We start from the raw sequence: 25,690 nt of genomic DNA, 5'->3' as shown, positions 1-25,690 counted from the left end.
GGTATTGGAAGTGAAGAAAAATAAACAGACTAAGAAAGTGATAGCTCTTAGAAAAAGAAGGAAATGTCAATTTTGGTAACAGTTTATAACTATGAATGTGAACAAGTCCACCAAATGTTCTACACACACACACACACACACACACACACACACACAAATTACTGACTCAGCAAGTGCTCCAACCTGAGCAAAATCTATTCATCAAAAGAAATAAAACTTTCATTAACATTGAGAAGAATATTAACTTAATAGGAATGTATATACAACAGGACTCTCAAAGGAAATATAATTCAGTGGAAGCAAAGATCCCACACTAAGACCTCTCAATTTTAAAATTTGAGAATTCACAAAGGTCTCAAAGTAACCCTTGCAAATCTCAAGTTTTCTACAGTGTATGATTTTCTTTATAGTTAGAATACTGCAGAGGAGTTCTAAACATGTTTTAGATCAATCAAATTACCTTTGATACATATACAATCTCTACAGAAATATTCAATATATCTATAGAGATATACAATCTCTAAAGAAACAGTCTTCAAGGGGCAACACTCTTCATATTTAAAGCATTTATTCAATGTGTCCGAATCATGATCCTATAAATCTAAAGTGTTATGTAACTAAAGCCCGAATTCTTCCCAATGGAATCTAAGGCTATCTATAATCTGTTCACAACTCACCTGTCTAGCTTTGTCTTCCACATTCCCTTCTCACACATCCTGTGCTCCAATCAAATCAGACAATCTTTTAGTCTTCATATATGGCCTAAAATCTGCCAAGCCCATGTCTTGGCTTATGCTCTTCTCCTTGTCCCCACTAGCTCCCTATGGCCCTTCTGAAATTTTAAATTCTATCAATGCCAAGTCTTAGTTTATTTAGCTTAAAGTAATCCCTCCCTTCTCTGAGGTACTCTGAAGAGTACTTATTATTTTCTATTAAAGAAAAACACCTCTATGTGGTAAATACTGTTTTACTACTTTATGGCACTTAAACTAATGTTCAGTCAGGAGGCAAGAAAATAAGCACTTTGGAATACCAAGGATTCTGCTAAACACAGTTTAAGTATGCAACTAATCTAATTTTCTGTTATTACTTTTTTTATATTACTGTTTTTATACCATCATTTTCATTGAGTTTATTACAGAAGTAAAAATAATAACTAAGTTAAAAAAAATGAATTCAAGTAAATTTACCCTTACTTATTTAACCATTGTAGATTTTGTGGACTGGCTACTCAAAATACACATTCCAACGCCCTTTCTTTTTTTTTTTTTTTTTTTTTTTTTAAGATTTTAATTTATTTATTCAGAGAGAGAGACAGAGGCAGAGACACAGGCAGAGGGAGAAGCACGCTCCAGGCAGGGAGCCTGATGTGGGACTCGATCTGGGGTCTCCAGGATCACACCCCGGGCTGCAAGCAACACTAAACCACTGCGCCACCGGAGCTGCCCTCCAAACCCCTTTCTATCTTGTAACTTCCCACTATAGAATCTGGAAAGTAAAATTCATGCTTTTTGGTTTCTGTTGGCCAAACATGGCTATGTAACCAATGAGAGATATATATGGATACCTGCTGGGGTTGGGAGAAGCTACTTATGGGAAAGTTTACCATTCACTAAAAAAGTAGACATACTCCAAAATACATTCAGACATCTTTCTGCTGCTTTTCACTGGGGTCTTGATGTCTGTAACTATAGCAATCCTGTAATCATAAGTAACAAGAAAGAAGACAAGAAGCCAACATGCTGGGGGTGAAGGATGACAGACGGAGAAGAATAACAGAAAAGGCCTAGTTACTTCATGTCATCACTGAATAACTACACCAGCTTATGTCAGAGAAAAAGACTACCCACCACCAGACTTGTGGGAAAAATAGAACCTTTGTCACATCTGTGCTATAATAAGGTTTATTTGCAGCCAAAAGCATTCCTGATATTCATTTCACTATAGTTGGGCATTCAGACTAATTTTTTACTAGTACAAAATAAACTGCTAATGATGTTCTTCATGCATCTAGACTTTTAGAGTTTAATTCCAGTGTAGTTAACATACAGTGTTATATTAGTTTCAGGGGTACAATATAGTTATTCAACAGTTCTATACGTTACTCAGCACTCATGATAAGTGCACTACTTAATCCCCATTACCCATTTCACCCATCCTCACACCCCTCCCCTCTGGTAACCATCAGTGTGTTCTCTATAGTTAGAAGTCTTTCTTGGTTTGTCTCTCTTTTTTTTTTTCCTTTGCTCATTTTGTTTTGCTTCTTAAATTCCACTTATGAGTGAAATCATACGGTATTTGTCTTTCTCTAACTTATTTCATTTAGCACTATACTCTCTAGATCCATCTATGTTGTTGCAGATTTCATTCTTTTTTATGGCTGAAAAATATCCACCGTGTGTGTGTACATACACACACACCACAACTTCTTTATCCATTCATCTATCAATGCACACTTGGATTGCTTCCATAATTTGGCTATAGTAAGAAATACTGCAATAAATATAAGGGTGCATGTATCACTCTGAATTAGTGTTTTTGTATTTTGGGGGATAAATACCTAAGAGTGTGATTACTGGATCATAGGATAGTTGTGTGTTTGTTTTTTTTTTTGGTGGTTTTTTTTTTTTTTTTTTACTTTTTGAGAAACCTCCATACTATTTTCCACAGGGGCTCCACCAGTTTGCATTCTCACCAGCAGTGCACAAAGGTTCCTTTTTCTCCACATCCTCTCCAACACTGGTTGTTTCTTGTGTTTTTGATTTTAGACATTCTGACAGGTGTGAGGTGGTATTTCACTGTGGTTTTCATTTACATTTCCCTGATGATGAGTGAAATTGAGCACCTTTTCATGTGTCTGTTGGCCAGCTGATGTCATCTTTGGAGAAATATCTATGTATGCTTTCTGCCCATTTGTTAATTGGATTGTTTTTTGAGTGTTGAGTTGTATCAGTTCTTTATGTATTTTGGACACTAATTTCTTATTGGATATGTTCTTTGCAAATATCTTCTCCCATTCAGTATGTTGCCTTTCATCCATATAGGCCTTTAAGGATATTATTTATTTCTCTGGGAAAGACTGCAACAAACTGAATTATGATATGAGGTCAAAGTCTGTTTCCTGACAGACACTGACCATTTGATAATACCAACAACAATGTATGAGAGTAAAGTTTAACACATCTTGCCTAGGATTGAGTGTTATTAATTTTTTAAAATTAATAGAAAAAAGTTTTTTCATTACTTTAATGAATAATTCTTTTAAGATACTGAGTTCGTGTCATGTTGACTATTGTCCTATAACAGAACCATGAAATACTCATGAAGAGTAGTTCAATAAGCTGTATTTTTATTGCTTTTAAATTTTTTTTCATTAAAAAAATACTATAAAATGGAAAAAAATTCAAATTTTATATAAACATACAAAGAAAAAACCAACAAATCCATTCCTTTACCCCATCCCAACTACCTAGAGATAACCAATGTGAAGAGTTTCCTGCATTCTCTTCTGAACTTTCCTGTATGCAGACAGATAAGCAAAACTGACATCTGGTTTGGTTATATAATTACTGAAAGAACAGGAACTACAACTATGCATATATGAAAATAAATGAAATTAATGAAACATCTTTTATTGAGTTCTTTTTAGGTTATATTTTTCTAAATAAGTTTTTTATTGACTCATTTCATTGTCACACAAAAACACAAAATAATAAATTATATGCAAACCAATCATATCTAAAACATAAATGTGTATACTAACAGATCTGAAGAAAACACAAATGCTAAAGAGTTAAATTTAAAGACCTTGTAGTGAAGGAGGGTAAGACTGAAATGTAAGTTTACATGTTGCTGATTTGACTATTAAGGTGGGCACTCCCTGAAGGCAGTTGGCAAGACAGCACCTGATCTTCCAGACTAGAAATATATCTAGTAATCTTGATTATCATGCACAAATCCATAACCTGTCCCAAATCAATTAAGTTAGCTACAAGTATATGTGTGTCTATAGATATATATGTAGATATCTCTATGTGTCTGTGTGTATATATATATTCTTTTTATTCATTTATAAAGATCCAGAAAATATGCTTTTTAAAAATTAAACCCATTACATAAAACAATGCCTATTATTTTAAGTAATATTCCTAATATAAATACAAATCCCAATAACTTCATCTTAACCTACTTTACAAGTATTAGATTTATTTAGCTTTCATAAATAAAACCAGCATTCTGTTTCTTGCTAAAACTGTAATACTAACCTAAAAACTTACCAAAAATAAATTATAGAAAAAGAGGAAAAACTGATCCCACTTGTAAATATAAGTAGATATTCCATGCTCTCATAAAGCATATGAATATGAAATTTAGAGAACAAGAAACCCAAAAGGCTGACAAGCTTAGAAAGAGATGCTTGTTCTCAGTAATAATCAGAAAAATGCAAGTTAATATGAATAGGAGATATAACTTTATATTTAATGAGACTAGCAAGTAGTAGAATTCTAGACATGATCAGGCACTGCTAGCATAAATGCAGACAAGGGCATTCATTCTCAAAAGCAATTGGCAACTTCGATAAATTAGGTTTATGTATACCCAACAAACCATTACTATGTTAAGGAAATTCTCAAACAGTTCAAAGTAATGGAGTTAATATACACAAAATATCTCATATGAATCTTCTTAAAAAGAAAAAATGACACAATTTGATTTTTGTAAAGAAAGAACACATGTACAGAAAAAATATTTTACAAAGAGAAAAATGGAAGGAGAATTGAAAAGAATGAACATTAAAATAGATAAGTAGATTAAAAAAGAGAGCAATGAACAATTATTGCCAAGGTAAATGCAAGTTCAATAAAAAACCCAAGTGTGTATGTTTATGTGTGTATACATAAAATTCTGGAGGGATACACACTAAATTGTTAGTAGAATTTATCTCTAAATAGGTTTGTGAAAAGGATTGGTGAGAGGAAGGGGTTCTTTCTACTCTTTACCTCTCTCAATATCTTGTGTTTTATATATATATATATATACACCTATTCTTTCTTTTATGTATTATGTATTATTTTATGTATAAGATTTTATGTATTAGAGAGAGAGAGAGAGAGAGAGAGAGAGAGAAAGCATGTGTGCATAAGCAAGGTGGAGAGGCAAAGGAAGAGGGACCAAGCAGACTCCCTGCTGAGCAGGAAGCTCAGCATTCTGGGATCATGACCTGAGCCTAAGGCAGACACTTAACAGACTGAGCCACTCAGGCTCCACCACCTATTGTTATCTTAAAGAAATCATTCCTTCTTCTTCTCTATTTATTTATTTTAAGATTATATTTATTTATTTGACAGAGAGAAAGTATAAGCAGGGGAATGGCCGGCAGAGGGAGAGGGGAGAAGCAGGCTCCTGGTTGAGCAGGGAGCCTGATGCAGGGCTAAATCCCAGGATCCAAAGATCATGATCTGAGCCGAAGGCAGACGCTTAACCAACTGAGCCATCCAGGCACCCAGAAATCATTTCTTCTGACAAAGATTCTCTTCTCAACCAAACTTCAGTTAGGCTCCTCTGAGCCGGTTTGCTTGACTAAGCCAGATCTTTGGACTTCCATGTCCACCTGCACATCCCCCAATTTTAGCAACAATCATAACTAAATCAGTGTGGCAGGAATCCCTCACCTTCAATATCTCACCACCTTTAACATCTAATCAATTTCCTCACCCCTCCCATACCGCAGGTCACATGTGGTCACCCTGGCAGGCCTTCAGCAAGAATCTTCTCAGTTTAACCAGAATCCCCCTAATCCTGATGCTTCCTCTTCATAATTTACATCCACCCACTGCCCCAACCCCTTTGGCTATAAATTCCTAATTTTTCTTGTTGTATTCAGAATTGAGCCCAGTTCTATCCTGAGGTCTCTTTCCTCATGTTTCAATAGCCCTTGATTAAAATCTGCTTGTACTACCTTAACTATGTCCAGCTCTGGTTTTCTTTAACACTGCTAAATGTAAAATTTAGGCAGTTTCTAAAAATAAAGTCTAAGTTTAACTCTGAATTCTAAGTAAGGATTAAAACTTTCTTTTTTGTAGAAAAATTGGTGGTTTCTAGTCAGTGATTCATGCTCTAAATCTCTTCTCTAATCCATGTTACAGCAAACTTACAAAAACATTTTAAAGATATATATATATATATATATATATATATATATATTTTTTTTTTTTTTTAATTTGAGAGGAGAGCATGTGTAGGCATGGAGTGGAAGGGACAAACAGCAAAGGAGACTCCCTGCTGAGCAGGAAGCCGGTGGGGGGCTAATCCCAAGACCCTGGGATCCTCCCCTCAGCCTAAAGCAGACACTTAACTGACTGTCTGAGCCACCCAGGCACCTCTACAAAAACATTTTTAAAAAATCAATATAGATTCCTTAACTAGGGATGTCAAGCTTTATTTAAAAAAGCTTTTATTAATAAGTACCTGATTTTCAAACATCATAAAAAATATGTATACAAAAAATCAGGTCAAAATATCAAAGTAACCATTTTTATTCAACCAAATAAACAAGGGAACACAGAGTAGGGAAAACAGAAAAAACTTATTAGACATAAAAAATACCTGAGATAAACCATTTAAGTTTTGATGCATACGGACTTTTAATGATCAATAAATTCCTGCTTTCATTTTGGAAAAAAAAAAAAGCCAGGAACATAATTTTTCCCGATAACTCAGGACCAGAACTATACACACCAATTATTGAACTGTATTGTACAAATATTCAATGTTCAATGTTCTTTGATGTGGATGTTGGGAGATTCCTACTCCTGGTTCTCTCACTAATCTGTGTGATCTTATTAAAGTTACTTTTCTTACCCTCAGTTTCCTCAACTACACAGGGAGAGTCTAACATTCTGTGATTATATGGTACTGAAGATGATATGGGGAAAACAAAACTAAGTCCTGATCCCAAGACAATGAGTATTTTTTTAATTTCTATTTATTTGCATTCTGTTAATTTGCATGGGAGACTAATTATATACAACTGAATTAATATCTTCCAAGGCAGTATTACTTTGGCTATTTTTTTAAAAAAAATTATCGCTGAATTCAAGATAATAGCCACCTTCCATAAGATATCCTCACCATCCAGAATAATTATCCTTTTCTCTATAGTTATTAGTGTTTTTTGGTCAGCAGCAAGGCAGGGTTTTTTTCTGTATTATTAGTCAGGGGCTCCTTCTTGCGAATTTGAACTCAATTATAATATCATCATTATTAACACATAATGTTAATACACATATTATGTGTATTAATACACATACACATACTACGATAGGAGTTAGATTTTAAAAAATAGTAAGGTACAGAGGAAGTTGCTAAAGCTCCAAGAGGACAGGGACTGTCCTCAATGCCCAGAACAGTCACTTGCGTGTAGCAGATGCTCAATAAATGTTTGTTAAATTAACTGAACAGATTCATAAAAAGCAAGTAAACAGTAAGAGATAGCACACCCTAATTGCCAAATGACAAAAACAAGTACTAAAAAAGTAACAATCAAAACCAAAACCTCTTTGTGTTGAAATAGGACTTCCAAACTAAGTTTGAATAAAGAATATATAAATCTGAAAGAACACAAATTATGAGGTGGTGGAAGTACATTCCAGAATGACAAAACTTTTGAGCAATAATTAAAAAAAAAAAGTAAACATGACTTATGTGCAAAGCAAGATTAAATAAACTATGTTGGTTTAGAAAGTGTACCCTAACAGGTAGGAAATATAAGCATCCTAATCATGGAAGAGATTTGAAACCTACTACAGGCAAAAAGAAAAAAAATATCTTGAACACATTATTATTTTTATAAGCTTGAGAAGGAATATTGTGTAAAATTACCTTGGCCAAGGGAGAGACCAGAGATAAAAATTAAGAAGGTCCCTACTGCAGTCATCCAGGTATGAGGTGATGGGGATCTGAACTAGGTTAACAATAGTATTAAGAATTAAATGATTAAAAGTGGATTTAAAATATTAAATCAAAAAAATAAATAAATAAAATAAAATATTAAATCAAGTTTACAAAACCAGATGCATAGCTGGGAAAGTGAGGACAGAAGAGTGAAACACTGACTCAAAGCTAAATCTGGGTTTCTAGAAAGGGTAAATTAGGAGTTGAGTATGGGGAGGAGAGGCAACTTGGGAGAAGGAATTTAGAAAGGCTGCATGAGTTTCAAGTCATAGCAGGTCATCCAGGTGATATTAGCAAGAAATCAGACATGCAGAATTTTAACTGTGGAAAAAGATCAGGACTACCTAGAAATGTAATTTTATAAGGCATTTATCTATACAAAAAGAATCAACTAGTAACCCAAAAGAGAGAAAGAGAACAAAGAAACTGAGAAGGAAGAAAATGAGACTAGTAGAAAACCAAATGTACTAAATGTGGTCTGTACAGAGAAATTAATAGTGAAATGAGAGAGAACAAGATAGGATGACAGTACTAACGGATAAGAGAGCTGAGAAAGGGGTTTCTTTTGTTGTCACTATTGGTTTTGTTGGTTTTTACATGGGAAAAACTAAAATGGCATGGCCACAGTAAAACACCATGGCATAATGGACTCAGGTCTATCTAAAGTTGAGAATCATCACTTGGTTATAAGCTCCATGTGACATGGAACTATATCTGCTTGTTTTCCACTGTTACCCGTAATGTATTTTCTATGAGGCTTTGGCAACTTTGGTATTTCCATACTTTAGCCTTTTTTGTGCTCATTCTCACTTACTTGGCTAGCTATAATTATGGACCTCGGAAACTAAACTTCAATTTTTGATGAAAAGAAGCAGGCTTAGGGATTAAAAAGGCAGAATTTTAAACTACAGAAAACTACGGCATTTCTATTCTATTAAAGTAATAGAGCTTTAAAAAGTTTAAAATCACAATATATTAGTAATGCAACTATAAACAAAATTGGAAAAGTAGAATACAAAGTAATGAAAACCACAGAGTTAATTTAAAGCCAGATTTATCCTCACAGAAAATAATATTCAATTCGTTATCTATTTAGAAGGAATAAGAAACATATATAAAATTTGAAGGTATGAGTTTCAGAAAAGAAAAAAAAAAAATGTTATCTGACCCTGTTGACTATAAAGGCTTTTCAGGACATAATGCCAAAGACATTTCCTGGCAGTCAGTGTTTCAACACACAAAAGGAGAAGAAAACAAACCTACACTCACAACTACCAAAGCCCAAGCACCATTTGCTACAGCTAACATCAAGCTGCAATTATGAAGCCAGTGGCATCCCTAAAATGAGCTCTGTCAGAATGACTTGGCAGGACCTAGGCAATGCTCTACACAACAGAATAGAGATACTACTTACTCTCAAAGTCTCCTTCCAGGAGTAGCCATAAGGCAGAACTAGCTAGCAGCAAGAGGGACAGATACACTGCTCCCCTACATACCGCCATATATCATACACTCACAAAATATGACAAACACTGTAAATATCAAAGATATCTGAGACACAAGACCTGCCGTTACGGCCACAACTTACCTGAGAGATAGGATATACATATTCAAAACACATATATTTAATAAATATTCAGTAACAATGTAGCCTCATATATGATTTAAGAACCATTTATTAAGGTGCTACTACATGCCAGTAGCTGCTAGACCTTAGAGAGATAAAAATGCCCTTAAGTGACTCAGAACCTAGTGAGCAAACAAATATGGAAAGTACGAAATGGGTGTTATAACTAAAACAAAGAAGTTCCCACCACTAATCCTCTCTTAACCAAACCTCTGGATTAACCAGTATTCTTCAGTCCCTTTGTAAAACACTGCCCAATGCCCTGGCACATTAAATATTCACAGCTGGAGTAAGCTGTTCTTTATAGTTCACCCATCCACTGCGGTTATCTCAGTCAAGTTGTATAAGCTCACCAAGAGTCAACCTGGTTTCCTCCCAAACCTGTTTATGTCAATTGCACTTGTTGCTTTGATTAGATAATTCAATTAAATATTACATAAAGCAATAAAACACAGGTATGAAAAGAAAGACTAAGTTGAATGCTTTGGAAAGACAAGACAACAAAGACCTACAGAAAATACAGCTGTCACATGTTGGTGACACAACTGTAAAAGACTAGGGAAAAGTCATAAAAATCCATGATTCTACACCGTATACTCAAGGAAAACCAAAACTAGAGATCACAAGCAATGCATTAGTTTTTAGCATTAGCAATCACAAAACAATTATATGTAGTTTATTCAAGAAAGACAACACACAATTCTAATCAACATTCTAAAAAAAAAAAGCGAAGAGCAGGTGGGCTTGGTCTTACAGTGGCAAATGAGTATACATTTATGTATTTTTTAACTTAAGTGACTTGGTATCATTTCAACCAGGATTAACTGCCCAACCACTGGTCAGGATAGTGTCAGTCTTATACTTACAAGCTTTTGGGGGAGCATGAGCATGATTATGTCTGGAGGTCAGAGAGGTTTTCCCCAAAGAAGAGAAACTGAATCTTGCTTGGAAGAGAATAAGAAATCACCAGGCAGACAAGTGAGGGAAAAATACCCCAACTCTACACTGACTGACAAGCATGAGAAAACAAGAAAAATGTCAAAATACTTCCTTCCATTTACCATGTCCAGGCCTATCACTCAAACTTTTCTTATGGCAAATTATTTATCCTCTCTCATCCACGAATTAGGGAATGAGTAGTAATACCTCCCACAAAGAGTTTTGCAAAGATTAAAATAGATTACACATATGAAGTACTCTGCACTGTACCCAGCACATGCTAAGAGGCCAATAACAAAAAGCTATTATTATTTTTGGAGGATAAAGAAGAAAGGAAGGGAAACAAGATAAGTATCAGGTTCAAGTACTGGGATCATGGTCCGTCTTCCCCAACTAATCTAAAATTCAGTAAGTGTACTGACCCAGATCTCTAGGCTCCTCCTTGTTCCCTTTTAGCTTTATATGAATCCACATTCCTTGGGAGCAGGTTTTAGTTGTGTATATAATTTAGGCTCCTTTGCTGACTCCTTAACCTTCTCATTGAGGAAATACAAACAACAAAAAAAATAAGAACAAGTCCCAGACTGGGCTGTAATTTTCCATTAGGTGAACCTGCTATCACTCTTGTGGAATCTGACATCTTGTTTTTTTCTCCCAACTAGATATGCTGGTATTGGATCCAATTTCTGTCCCATGTAAATGAGTACTAATGGAACCTGTACGTAACGCTCCCCCCGCCCTTTCCTTGAATCTCTGTAGTGCAGTTATGCCAAGAACCTATTCGCCACACCCAAAATACCTCTTCCACCCAACCCTATCCAATATTTCCCAAAGCTCCTCTTAATTCCAGGGCTTCTACTCCTTTACTTTTCTCCCAATCTTACCTACAAAAAAACAAAATCTTATTTTTCCTTGTGCCATACTGCTTTTAGCCAACTCTAACAATAAATTTTCCTCATTTATCAATATTTTCTAATATTCCATCATCCTTTTCAGATAAGATACTTTTGTAATGAAAGTTACACAGAATGAAGTCTGTCAAAGAAAGTGACTTTATCTCTTCAAATACCTTAATGCATAACAGTAAATACAGAGTTGACATATTATTTTGTCCAAACAGAATATGTAGGCTGAGAATGACCTAATAACTGAAGCACTACACAAAAGCTGACATATGGTCAATAAACACCAACTATATTTTAAAAAAATACACATACACACACAGAACTTAATTAGGCTACTCGCAGGACAAGCTGAAAAAGATCCAAATTTGCAGACTTTCTTAAAGAAATAAAGATCTTATATTAGTATTCCCTACACAAAAATAAAATTATTAAAAGAAACTAGAGTGACACAATGTTAAACACTTTTGAGGAACATAAATTGTTGAAGACTTTCCTGAGTCCCTTAAAATACAGTCATTTCACTAAATTGTTCTGCTTGAAGAAAAGTTTAAAATATGAGAAGAATTTATATTATGACAGCTACTCAAAGCATAATTAATCATCTCAATATTGCAATCCACTTGGCTACTTCAGATCAGAAGCAGCTACACAGGGTGAGGGACTGATAAAAGGATATGATGTGATATAGAGAACAATGCCCAGGCCAGAGTAGCAGGACTCTTGGGTTCTAAACTAAATCTCCGCCAACTCACAAGACAATTTACTTCATCTCTCTCTGTGGCCCCACTGATAAAACAAAGGATGAAGACTACTGAAGATCTAAGGTCCCTCAAGAGGTAAAATATTCTTAGTCTAATGAAGAGAACAGAAAATTGAGAGTAGAGATATGGGGGAGGGGGTGCCAAAAAAGGGTGCTGGGGGGAGGGTGTGGGTGTGTGTGTGCCCTAGAATTCTACAATTATAAGTGCTAAAATGAAGACTACAGATAAAATGGGCACTAAGGAGGGCACTTGATGGGATGAGTACTGGGTGTTATACTATATGCTGGCAAATTGAATTTAAAATATTTCAAAAACAAACAAACAAAAAAAAAAAAATACATGCTCTAGGAATTAAGAACAGTTCACGTGCACAGTTTCTCCCTCCTGCCTCTGTCTGCTCCCGCTACCCCTCTGCTCGGTCTCTTCTTTTCTTCTACCTCCTTCCCCAGCTTCTCTCTTGCCTCAGATTTCTCTCTTGAACTCCAAAGTATCCTCTATTCCTATCCCCAGTCCTCAATGCTTACAAGTTATTATCACCTATTACTCTACACCTCTCTGGCCTGTCCCTTACTTCCAATACTGTCAGTTTATTGTCTTTAAACCACTACAAGCAGGGCAAAGAGAATCGAAGTAGCCATTATATGCCAAATGGATCCCTTAAACTAGATCTTGGTTTCTAAAATTTAATTTAAATAAATAACACAGTTAAAAGCATTCTCTCCATAGAAATCTCAACCAGCAAGAGCAAACCTATTATGGGTTACATACTTTGCATACTTGATCTTTTTAAAATTACAACTACTCTTGTTCGGTGGGTATATTAGAATTCAAAATTGACAAAGATGAGGCCTCAAGAAATTATATACTGGAAATGATGGAGTTAAGACCCATACTATCTACAGCCACATTATGATTGGCAATAGATTGTTTTGTCAAATAGACCACCAAAGCAAGAAACTCTAAGGATCCCAAGGGCAAGTTTATTTCTAATGGCCCAGAACTGAAACCTAGACACCATTAAAAACACTCATAAACCAATCAAAAAGTATGGCTAAAATCAAGAAGAGAATAAGCTTTTGACAAAGGGAAATTATTCCAGATTATTTGGACTTTCAAACAACTTTCAAAGGCTGATTAGTAAAAGGGTTTGTTTGTTTTAAATTCTGCTTAAGTTACCAAGATTTTGGAGAAAAGTTATAGTCTCCTCTCCTACCACCGAAACTCAGAAGAAGACTTAGAAGGTAAATAAAGTTTGGGGCTAAATTAGGATCTCTCTTAATAAAGAAACATTATCAATGATATTTCTTCTCCACAATTACTGCGCTATTCCTGTCCATTTTTGAAAGTAAGAGAATTCAGTTTCTAGTAACAGTGTCCTGAATTAACGCTTCTACTGAAAGCAGCTAAAAATTCTGGACATTTTTACACCCATCTAAAAGGCAAAGCTGATAAGAAGAAATTATTTGGCCAAAGCTGAAGGGAAAATGAAAACTTAGTTAAGAGAACAAATGCCACTTTTGCCCTTTGGGTACTGGCCAAATGGAACGAACCTTCAGCCTTACAGGACCTCAAGGGCAAAAATCAAAGACCAGGACCATCCAGTGTGAAAAGTCTAACAGGTGACATGCCTCTCACATTTAGCTAAGAACCTAAGGAGCTTATACCTTCAAGGCAAAGGTGAAGTACCCTGGTTCTCAACTGTATTTGGAACCAAAATTTGCATCAGCAGGGTGGTCAAGCAACTCAAGCAATGAATTTATTTTAAATGGTATTCTGGATTGGTAATGCCTCCAAAAACCTACCAGAAGCAAACGCAAAGAACTTCTGAAGAAGATACCTTTATTTGAGACCTCAGATTAGTCTTACACTTTTTCAAGGACCGCAAGCAGCACACAAAGATAACCATGCATACAAAGAAACAAATCATCACGAACAAGTACCAGCAAAAACAAAAGATCACAGAAAGGTACCTCCAAGACCTCAGAAATAGGAAATACAGAGATACCAACTATAAAATAACTATAATTACTAGGTTTAAATAATAAAAGATGACTTGGGGTGCCTGGGTGGTTCAGTTAAGCAACTGACCTTGGTTTCAGCTCAGATCATGATCTCAGGGTCCTGAGATAAGCCCCATGTCAGGCCCCATGCTTGGCACAGAGTCCCCCTGAAATTCCTTTCCCCTTCCCCTCCCCCCATTCCCATACACACACTCTCTCTCTCTAAAATAATAATAAATAAAATAAAATAAAATAAAATATGACCTGAAAATATCTTCAGGGAACAGGAAACTATTAAGAAAAGATCCAGTAGATTCAAAAAGGAACCAAATTGAACTTCAGTAACAATCAAAATTAGAAATTCATTGGCTGGCTTTAAAAGATTCAACTGAAGAGAAAATTAATAGACTGGAAGATAAATCAGAATAAACAGATAAAGAATGTCTAAGATACATGTAACCAGACACCCAAAAGAAAAGGGGGTTAGGAGCAGAAATCTAAAAAGATAATGACTGAGGATTTTGCAGATTTTTCAAGGAGCCTAACAAAGTTACAAACAAACAAACAAACAAAAAAAAAAAAAAACTATATCCTGATACATCAGAATAAAACTACAGAACACCAAAGTCAATATAAAAAAAACATTAAATGTAGCCAATAAAATAAGCTAGACAACAGAAGAACAGAGTAAAATATCCATATCTGTTGTTTCAAATAAAAAGAAAAATGATAAGCAAGCATTAGTGTGACTGATTATCTTAGAAAGTTCTACAGATAAAGCAAGATAATATATCTGAAAGGGCTTAAAAAAAAAACTGTAAAGGTATCTGGAGACTTAAGTGATAGCTTGTATAAAACCTATTTTATTCTTGGTCATTCACCCTCTCCGTGGGGCCTCACTTTACCTACAAAAGAAAGTTGCAGCTGAATTGTTTCCAAAGTTCATTCTAGCTCAAAGATTATTCTATCATTATCTCTCTCAGTCAGAGGGAGGTGAATCAAATTATAATATTCTACTGGCTAAAAATAATATGCTAGCTATCATCAGAAAGAATAATAGACATTATATCCCAAATTCTATAAAAAGCCATCCATATCTGGAATACTAATACATGTGTTAAAATCATCACACTATACATGTAAAATCAGAAATGAACAACTAAAGCAGTGGTTCTCAATCCTTGCTGCATATGAGGACTACCAGGGAGCTCAAAAAAATACTAATACCAAGGGCCCTAAATCCTAAGATTCTGATTTAATTGGTCTGAGGTAGAGCCCAGGGAATGAGTTATTTTAAAAGTTCCCCCAGATTAAAATTGAGCTAAAGCTGAGAAATATCCTGTGTACAAAATTATACCATACCACAGTGGAGTTCACCTGCTCCAAGTTTAAAGGATGTTGTTTAAAGAGCTGAATAAAACCAAAGATCAGTTTTATAAAGTAGTTAGTAAATATACATGATTTGTTACCCAAGACATCATGCAATGTTAAGATAAACACCCTCAGAAAAATCTACACAAATTCCAAGATAACAGATGCATATTAAATTATAAGGAAAGGAAACAGAATTGAAGTATACAATCAATGTCATGAGGCTGACGGTAAAGGCAACAATTCACTCCTATGAAACACCCTTTAGCACCACCATCAGACCTGGAATATTAGTCTGCCTGGTCCAGGATGGCACTTACATGCTCTAGCCTTAGAAGAGCTCTAAAGATCATGCTTTTTTCTCTGGAGACAAGGACATAAAAAAGAATGCAAATTTAACATCATGTATTTGCTACCATTTATTCATTCAGCACTTTTGTGTTGCGCCAGCCCTCTCTGGGGTATTTTAAAACATCTCATTTAATTCTCACAAGGTAGTTTATTATCTTCACCTTATACATGAGAAAACGAAGGTTCTCAAAGGTCAGAATTTGCTTGCCACTTTTGCCATAGAGTAAAATAGTAAGTCTTAGAGAAAAGATTGAAACCAGGTCTATGCCACATTCTCCCTCACCATAATTGTAAATAATATCACAAAATAAACTGTCATTTTAAGTGCTGTATCCATCTAAACGCTAAGTAAATCTTAACAGTCTTTTGCAGCTACTCAGTCAAAATAATTTTGAATCATACTTGACTCCTCTTTTCCGCACATTCTATTATTCTTCAGCATATCTTGTTGGTTTCTATCTTCAAAAATGTACTTGGAATCCATTATATCTTGAAAATGTATCAAAATATATATTTACCTATTCCATCACTACCACCTTAGTACATCTCCAGCCTGGATGATTAAAATAGCCCCCTAACTAGACTCCCTAATTCATGTACTCTTGTCTTCCCTCTAAGTGTATTCTAAATCCTTGTAAAGGGTTCCTTTTAAAGACGGTATTGCTCTTTTGCTCAAAACATTTCAACAGTTGCCCATCTGGCAAAGGTAAAATCAAGGATCCTTACAATGGGCAAGACCCAGTATCTCTGTCATTTCTTCCATGCTTCTTCTCTCTAGCCACATGTGCCTCATTATTCCTCAAACATTGTAAGTATGCTCCCTTCCCCCTACTGTTCTCTCAGGGCCTAGAACATTCTTTCCTTACTTTCTTTCACCTTTTCAAGTCTTGCTCAAATGGCATCTCATCAGTTAAGCCCCAGTTCATCCTCTCAAGCATTTCATATCCAACTTATACCATGTTATCATGGTGCTCGCTACCATCCAATATATTGTATACATAGGTATACAATACCTATGCCTTCCTCCAGAATTTAAGCTGCATGAAAGTAGGACCTATTTTAATCACTCTTGTGTCTCAAGTGCCTAGAACAGGAGATGACACAAAGCAGGTGATTGAAAAACCTCTTTTTAATGAAAATATGAATCAGTAATGCCAAAATACAGATTAATAAACACTGTGGTAGACAGTCTCTGTGCCACATGCCCTAAGCTACTCAATCATATCATCTTTTCACACAATTTTAGCATTTCCAGGTAAATGGCAGAGCCCCCGCCCCCCCCCACTACACACGCACTCAAAATCTAAGGCCAATAAATTTTATTTATTTATATGCCCGCTCTCTGTTAAGTCAGTAATTTCAAATTAAGTTCTCATTACCTTATAAAGTTCTTTCTTCCTGCTATTCTCCCCATTCACTGCTAGCTCTCCTCTTCAATGCTATTCTAAGAAAATTTAAGCCCCCAAAGCTATAAATACTGATTTTTCTGCATCTTGCTTGTTTTATCACTCCTTCACTGCATGCTCCTTTGAGGTCATCTAGCTCAATGTCTCACATATAGAAAATTATCTCAAATGTTATGATTAGTATTCCAACTTTACTTCCTTTCACAAATATAAAGCTCAGTAATAATCCTAACCATTCTTTTCCCATAAATTACCTATTTTCATCTGAATGGTGGTAATGAGGTGGGAGAGAGATTATCAAAAATAAAGAGAATTCTACATTAACCAAGATGGGCAAAGGGTAAGGGTAGGAGGGGAATGACAAGTCTGTGGCACAACATAGCTGGTTCCTTCCTCCCAAGACCTGAAGAAGGGAGGAAGTGGTAAAGGCAGGCCAGGTAGATGAAAACTTGGATCGGCTTGCACAACTCTGCCCTGGCAACCTGAAAGAGCAGGACGGACAGGTTCCTGAAGGGAGAAATTAGACAATCTTAAACGTATTTTTGTTGACTTTGGTGTTAATGGCTTGAGAAGAGATTAAAAAATCAAAAGGGGCACACTAACTGATCCAAATTTCATCATCATTCATTCAACTCTCACTTCCCATCATTTTTTTTCTAGGAAAATTCCAATGGCAAAAGAAAAATGAAAGGAGATGTTCATATTTAATGATGTTGATGAAATGATTTTAAAAATATATTTTAAATTGTGAGATTCCTGCAAACTCTCTCCACCAAAATACAAAAGCAGAACAAAAATACATGATATTTGTCTGTCTAGAAAATATGACACATTTTTAACGTTTAACGTTCCTCCACAGATGCTTAAGTTAACCTGAGCACAAACCAAATATACTGTAAAAATGTAGTGCCTTCAAGGTGATGAGCACCAATGGGAAACCTACTTGAACTTTAACATTTGCCATAAATAACCTGGGAAGTAGCGTGCCCACATGCCTGTGTGTGTGTGTGTGTGTTTAAAACTAAAGAGTAGGGATGCCTGGGTGGCTCAACAGTTGAGCGTCTGCCTTTGGCCCAGGGCCTGATCCTGGATTCCGGGGATCGAGTCCGGGGATAGGGCTCCTTGCATGCAGCCTGCTTCTCTCCCCGCTGCTTTGTCTCAGCCTCTCTTTCTGTGTCTCTCGTGAATAAATAAATAAAATCTTAAAGAAAAATAAAATAAAACTGAAGAGTGACTACAATTAATATCACAGGTAAACTGAAAAGTTAAAATGGAGGAGTGGATGAGGAGCACTGGGAGATCTGACAAGGGGTGAGAGGAGCTGGAAATTCCCAAACCTCCACAAGTAAGAAGAATTATCTTGCTTTTGACCGAATTAGTGGAACTCACCTTCCCTAAACTGGAAATTAAAATTTAAGCAGTCACATACAAAAATCATTCTTCACACCTGAATAATGTCAAAAATTAAAGCCTACCTTTCACACTTTTTTGAAGTCTGAAATCCACAAGCCCATTTACAGAACACATTACTAATAAAGTAAATTACTAATAAATTTGAAAAGGCATGTAAGTCTGCTTGTTATTTATAAATATATAATATTTATATATTATGGTCACATTTATTTTGAGAAATATTACAAATATCATAGACTGGATACTGAAGTACCTAACAGTAGAAATAAAAAAGCTGCCAAAGAATATAAACATACAATTGTAGGGGATCCCTGGGTGGCGCAGCAGTTTAGCGCCTGCCTTTGGCCCAGGGCGCGATCCTGGAGACCCGGGATCAAGTCCCACGTCGGGCTCCCGGTGCATGGAGCCTGCTTCTCCCTCTGCCTGTGTCTCTGCCTCTCTCTCTCTCTCTCTCTCTCTATCATAAATAAATAAATAAATAAACATACAATTGTAGAAATAAAGAAAGAGAAAAAATTTTAATAACTATGGGTCATTGCCTTGATTCATTCAACTCCTCCCAGAGGCCTTCCTTAACGACCACATCTAAAATAAAATAGCTGCCCTATCGTACTCTATTTCCTGTGCCTGATTTATTTTCTCATCCAAGTTGCCACTAGGTTCAGTATATCATACACTTGCATTTGCTGACTTTGCCTGCCTACTAAAACGTAAGCTCTATGAGGGCAGAATTGCTGTCAGTTTTGTTAATACCAGGGCCTAAAGGCACACAGCTGGCGCTCAATAAATGTACTGAATAAATAAAAGATGAAACTGAAGTTCAGAGAGGCCAAAGGATTTCCTCAAGGTCAGTGCTAGCAGCAAGCACAGCGATTAGGTACTATAACTCGGTCTACTCCCTCTTTCCACAGCCACTTCCACTACGCCGAAACACCCTGTTCCAGCACATGATTCTATTTAACAGATTTCTCCTTTTTTTAAGTGCCAAAGAAAATACATGTTACCAAAAAAAGTGACACACTGGGTAGCGTTTTAACTTCAAGTGTTTCACCAACCAAAACTATACTCAGATTTCATAAGCACACAGGATTAGCCAGTAAAACAGAAAGGCAGAGCTACTACTCAGTTAAGTTCCCTGTGAAATTGGTGCATGCCTTGGTAGTTTTAAGAACGAGCCACTGAAACCCACTTAGCAATTCAGAAGGGCCAGTAAACTATCAGCCTCACTTTCTGCTAAGAGCCCACAACAGCTCCTTCCTGGATATACTTTATCTCGCAGATTATGCAAGGGAAATGTAACCAACTTTAGAGTCCCTCTTAGTTCCTTTCAAAGTACAAGCCAATCTCACTAAACACTGGACATAAAATTAACCCTTGGGAAGTTTCAGATTCCGAGGACAGGAACCCATCCCCGAACCATCACCTGACTGTGGTCATCTAGGTCCTTCAATCGAAATCCGTGAACCTGAAATACCTAAAAGGAACGCGGGAGGAGGTAAGGAAGAGGAGAGAGAAAAACATTTACATGCATCAAAAAAGGACCGGATATTCCGGATATTCCGATACTTTGGCCCAACAGGAGCTCCTCGCCTCAAGTCAAGGCCCCACGGACACGACTTGGTGCTGTCTTCATCACCTTCTTTCCAGAGACAGGAGCCAACTACCAATACCTTTCGCAAGGAACATCGCTAGACCTAGGATGGGACTCACTGGGGCAGAGGATGATTTGCTCGACGTCTCTCAGAAACTACTGTCAGCCCAATTAGTAAACCGAAAGGGACGACCTGAAATGTGGGACGGCGAGAGAGTTGAAAGGAGACGGAGTTAAGAGTGAGAAACGGAGCAGACGGAAAGGAGCGGGGACGGTAAACAACGCATCAAGGGCGGGAATGGGAAGCCGGTCAAGGAAGTGGGGTCAGCGAAAGGCAAAGGTGAAGGGGGTAAAGGGGCGCGGTGGTGGGTGGGCTGGGCGGGAGGCAAAGGGGGAGGGGACGAGCGGGGGGGGGGAGGGGGGAGGGGGAAGGGTCCTGGGCGGGGCGGGGCGGAAGGCAGCGAAGAGGCGGGATGAGGAGGGCCAGGCCGGGAGGGTCTTTACCTGCAGCTCCGCCCGCTCCACCTCCCACTGGGCTCTCTCCACCTCGAAGCGGGCCCACTCGTGCTGCAGGAAGTGCAGGATCCCGGGGAGGCTGTACTGGGCTCGCGCCGCCCCCGCCGCAGCCGCCCCGTCGCCAGCCGCGGCAGCCTCCGCCAGAGGCCCGAGACTCTTGGCACCGCCGGCGCCCGGGTGGTTGTTGCTGAAGAAGACGCCGGGACCCGCCTGCTCGTCCATGGCGGCCGCAGGAACCCCGGGAGCTGCCCAGGCGCCCAGCAGCGGAGGCAACGGCGGCGGCCAGCAGCGCCTCCTCCTGCCTCCGCCGCTCCCCGCCCACACCCCAGTCAGCAGGGAGCAGCCGCCTGGGCGCGGGGGCCGGCCGAGCCCGGGACGGGCCGGGAAATGGGTCAACTGCGGCGCGCGGGAGGCCCGGGGCTTGCTGGGAAATGTAGTCGCGGGGCGTGGCGGCGGCGAGCGCGGCGGCGGCGGCGGCGGCCTGTGGGGCTGCCCGCGGCTGGGGCGCGGCCGCAGCCCCGCCCCCCCCGGGTCGGCCGGGTCCGCCCCTGCGCGCGGCGGGGAGGGGGGGGCAGGGGGGCCCCGCCGGCCCGGAGCGCGGGTTTCCTCGCCAGTCCCCCCGCCTCCTCGCACGCGGAAGTTCTCAGGCGGCGCGCCCTGTTGCACACACACACACGCACACGCGGAAGTTGCGGCGCCAAGATACCGGCTGAGCTGCCCGTCTCTCGGGGCTTCCTGGTGGTTCTGCTGAGGAGCAGGCGGGGCGGGGCGGGGCTCGGAGGTCCGGCTGCCGGACCGGGGGTCGCCCGCTGACTGGCCCCCACTCCCCTTGGCTCCGGCCGCAGGGCCGCTCTGGCTGCAGCGGCTCCTCAGTGCTGGATGCCTGCTTATCGCTGTCGCTCCTCTCTCGTTTTCTCTCGGGGTTCAGACCTGTTGCCTGCTCCGTTTTCACGAATAAGGAGCTCTAATCACCCCTCTCTCCTACACTAGCCCCCGCTTCCAGCTCCAGAGTCTGGTCGCCGGCGCCTCCTCTGAAGCCCCTTCTCCTGCAGGCAGTCTTGCAAGTCCTAATCCTGGAAAGCTTCCCCTACCCGAGGCGGTTGTTTGCGTCTCCTTTTGCCTACCTTCTCCCGCGCAGTTCTTACTCAGTCCAACTCGTACATATTTGATTGTCGGTTGTTTCTGTCGCTGTGGATGTAGAGGTAAATGACACGGTTCCTGTCGTTCAAAGGGAGATTGATTGCCAATTCTCACAGTGCTTCAGATCAGCACTCCCTGAGAGAACAAAGTCCCCTTCTCTTCTCTGCAACAGTCTTAGGTATCCAGGCGCTTCTCCCTTTTCACTTGTCCCGGTTCCAGGTTCTCTCCCCTGGTTCACCTGCTTAGCCCTACCAAGGGTGCACCAAAGTCCTTTCAAGGGTTTCTCTGTTAAGTGTTATCCTCCGAAGCCCCTGAAATTATGTCACGATGAGTTCACACTGCAAACACAGTGAAAGGAAGGCGCCTGGAAAAAGTTAACAAATAATGAAATGAAGCCCTTATCTTGTCCTCGTAATGAGTTATTAGTAATTCTTTTGTTTTTGTGGAATGGACTTCTGGAAGACCAGACCTGATGGCTGTGAAAAAAAATTTAAACATTTAGGCTGGTTATTGACATGTCAGGGAAGGACATCCTGTTCCTGTCCTCCCCTCCCCCCCATCCCTTCCCATAGCTACTTGTGGAAAGGACAGGAAACACACTGTATCTGCTCTGGTTGCAAATAAAGATGGCAAGCTCTCTTTTCTCACTTATTGAATGTTTCTGCTTCATGAATTCATTCTTTATTATAAATAAAAGTTTGATCCAGCCTTGGCCAAATCCCCTGTGTCATAAATTAATTTAGCTGTAAGTGTCCTTTGAGACACTGCCCAATCCTCTCATTTTACAGCTCAAGAAACTTAAGTCCAAAGAAGTTGAGACTTGTCCACAATGAGGCTTTGAGTGGATGTCATAGCCAAAATTAGAAACCAGAATTCCTGACTTCTAGCTCATTGATCTTTCCATTAACACGTTGCCTTCTTTCTTACTTCTCAGGTCTACCAGAATACCAATGGGTTAATAATGCCACAATGGTATATTTTTTTTCATCTGGAAGATTTAAATACTCCTATGAATTGTGAATGTTAAAAGTTTTTTTTCCTCTAATAGAATACATGTCTGACAATTCCCTCAAATAAATTTTGTAACACACTATAAAACATAATTAAATTTAATGGTAGCTATTTAAGAACCCATAAGTCCTTTAGCTAGACTACCAAGAAAAAAAAAAAGAGAGAGAGGACTCAAATAAATAAAATCAGAAATGAGAGAGGAGATATTACAACTATATCACAGAAATACAAAGGATCATAAGAGACTGCTATAAACAATCATATGTCAACAAATTGGACAACCTAGAAGAAATTAATAAATTCTTTGAATTCCTTATCAAGACTTAATCATGAAGGAACAGAAAATCGGAAAGACTGATTACTACTAAGTAGAAACAGGAACCAATAACATCCCGATAAATAAAAGTCTAGGACCGAATGGCTTCACTGGTGATTTCTATCGAACATTCAAGGAAAAATTAATATCAATTCTTCCCAAACTCTTCCAAAAAACAGAAAAGGAGGGAAGTCTTTCAAACTCATTTTATGGGGCCAACATTACCCTGATACCAAAACCAGATAAGTTTGCCACAAAAAAAGAAAATTGTGGGCCAATATCCCTGATGATCACAGATGCAAAAATCATTGACAAAATATTAGCAAACCTACATTGAAAGGATCATACACCATTGTCAAGTGAAATTTACTCTAGGGATGCAAGGATAGTTCAACATCTCCAAGTCAGTAAGTGTGTTACACCATGTTAACCAAATTCAACATCCATTTATGATTCAAAAACAACACTCAACAAGGCAGGTATAGAGGGAATGTACCTCAACATAATAACAGCCATCTATGACAAGACAACAGCTAACATGATACTCAATAGTGAGAAACTGAAAGCTTTTCCTTTAAGATCAGGAACAAGACAAGGATGCCTAATTTCACCACTTTCATTCAACATACTACTGGAAGTCCTAAATTGAGCATTTAGGCAAGAAAGATAAATAAAAGTCACCCAAATTGGAAAGGAAGAGGTACTATTTGTAGTTTATTTGTAGATTTCATGATATTATATATAGAAAACCCTAAAAACTCTATCAAAAAACTGTTGGAACTAATAAGTGAATCCAATAAAGTTGCAGGACACAAAATCAATACACAAAAATGTTGTATTTCTATACACTAATAATGAACTATCAGAAAGAAAAATTATAAAAGTAATCCAATCACAAGGAATGAAAGAATAAAATACCTAGGAATAATTTGACAAATGAGATGAAAGTCATGTATACTGAAAACTACCAGATATTAAGAAATTAAAGAAGACATAAACAAATCGAAGGATATTCCATGCTCATGGATTGGAAGAGTTAACATTGTTAAATGTCCATACTACCCAAAGCAATCTACATATCAGTGCAATCCCTATCAAAATTCTAAGGGCATTTTTCACAAAAATAGAACAAACAATGCTAAAATTTGTATGAAACAAGAAAAGGCCCCAAATAGCCAGAGCAATCTTGAGCAAGAAGAACCTCAATTTTATTCCTCACTCTATAATTATCCAAATCTAGAAATCTTGGACAAATGTTTTAACTTTTCTTTAGTCACCATTCTGTCATTTTTAATATGAGAATGATGTTTACCTTACAAAGTTACCATGAAGATTAGATGAAAAAGGGGCACCTGGGTGGCTCAGTCAGTGAAGTGTCTGCCTCCGGCTCAGGTCATGATCCTGGAGTCCTGGGATTGAGCCCCGCATTGGTCTCCTCCCTCAGTGGGGAGTCTTTTTCTTCCTCTGCCCCTCCCCCACCGCTCGCATTTTTGTGTGTGTGTGTGTGTGTGTGTGTGTGCATACGCACATGTTCTCTTTCAAATAAATAAAATCTTTAAAAAAAAATTATATGACAGAAAAAATGTGAAGTACCCTAGCATAGTGCTTGACATAGAGCATATAACAAATAATGATAGCTATTATTGTAACAGAGTTCAAGACTAACCGAATAACACATAAGAATAATAAATACTGGGGCTCAAAAATTATTCTTTTCTTTCTCATTCCCTACTTAGAACTTTAATTCATCTACCTCTGAAACTAATGATGTAGTATATGTTGGCTAATTTAAAAAAAAAAAGAAAAAGAAAAAAATTTTAATTCAGCGGAAATAAAATAATCTTCAAAAAATTCACATCTATGCTTCACCATTAAACCTCGGACCTGAAGGTGTTGCTGATTTCCTGTTTATTTCATTTTATAATAAAGCATGTCACACAAAAAATAAAGTTTCCTTCTGAAGCACAGAGAGCAGCTGTCAAAATGTTGTTTTATGTATTGGTATAACTAATTTAAAAAGCAAAAAATTGTGGGACGATTGGGTGGCTCAGTGGCTGAGCATCTGCCTTCAGCTCAGGATGATTCAGGGGTCCAGGGATGGAATCCCATATGGGGCTCCCAGCAGGGAGAGTCATTTATTCTGTTAAAATGGCTATATTGGAAAAGAAGGAAAGCTGAAAATTAACAGTCTAAGTATCCAAACTAGGGGGTTCAAAAAATAAAAATAAAAAGTAAAAACTCACATTAAGCAGAAATATTAAATGAGAAAGAAAATTACACCTGCTTCTCCCGCTGCATATGTCTCTGCCTCTCTGTCTCCCATGAATAAATAAATAAAATCTTTAAAAAATAAATAAAGTGAAAAATTGTGAAATGCTAAACAGTTATTT

The 25,690-nt window shown here is 38.0% G+C and overlaps 2 protein-coding genes across 3 annotated transcripts in view; one reads left to right on the top strand and one right to left on the bottom strand.

Moving 5' to 3' along the window:
• Window positions 1-21,056, bottom strand: part of STRN (striatin) — a 92,066-nt gene extending 71,010 nt beyond the window's left edge. Inside the window, exon 1 of one of the 2 annotated variants that reach the window (XM_041754961.1) lies at window positions 20,822-21,056. In XM_041754961.1, coding sequence (XP_041610895.1) covers window positions 20,822-21,055 — 234 coding nt within the window. In that variant the 5' untranslated portion in view covers window position 21,056. The remainder of the gene's footprint in view (window positions 1-20,821) is intronic. The other variant, XM_041754960.1, reaches the window with a different exon arrangement.
• Window positions 21,054-21,584, top strand: LOC121491872 (translation initiation factor IF-2-like). The gene has a single exon (XM_041757005.1). It carries the CDS (start codon window positions 21,054-21,056, stop codon window positions 21,582-21,584), a length of 531 nt encoding a protein of 176 aa, XP_041612939.1.
• The last annotated feature ends 4,106 nt before the right edge of the window (window positions 21,585-25,690 follow it).

Source organism: Vulpes lagopus, chromosome 5 (assembly GCF_018345385.1).
Source record: "Vulpes lagopus strain Blue_001 chromosome 5, ASM1834538v1, whole genome shotgun sequence".
NCBI lineage: Eukaryota > Metazoa > Chordata > Mammalia > Carnivora > Canidae > Vulpes > Vulpes lagopus.
Note: the sequence above shows the minus strand (reverse complement) of the source record. Positions and strands in the feature narration are given on the sequence as shown.

Excerpts from the sequence above, each read along its gene's own strand:
- LOC121491872 (XM_041757005.1), top strand. The coding sequence starts at position 21,054 with ATGGCGGCCGCAGGAACCCCGGGAGCTGCCCAGGCGCCCAGCAGCGGA.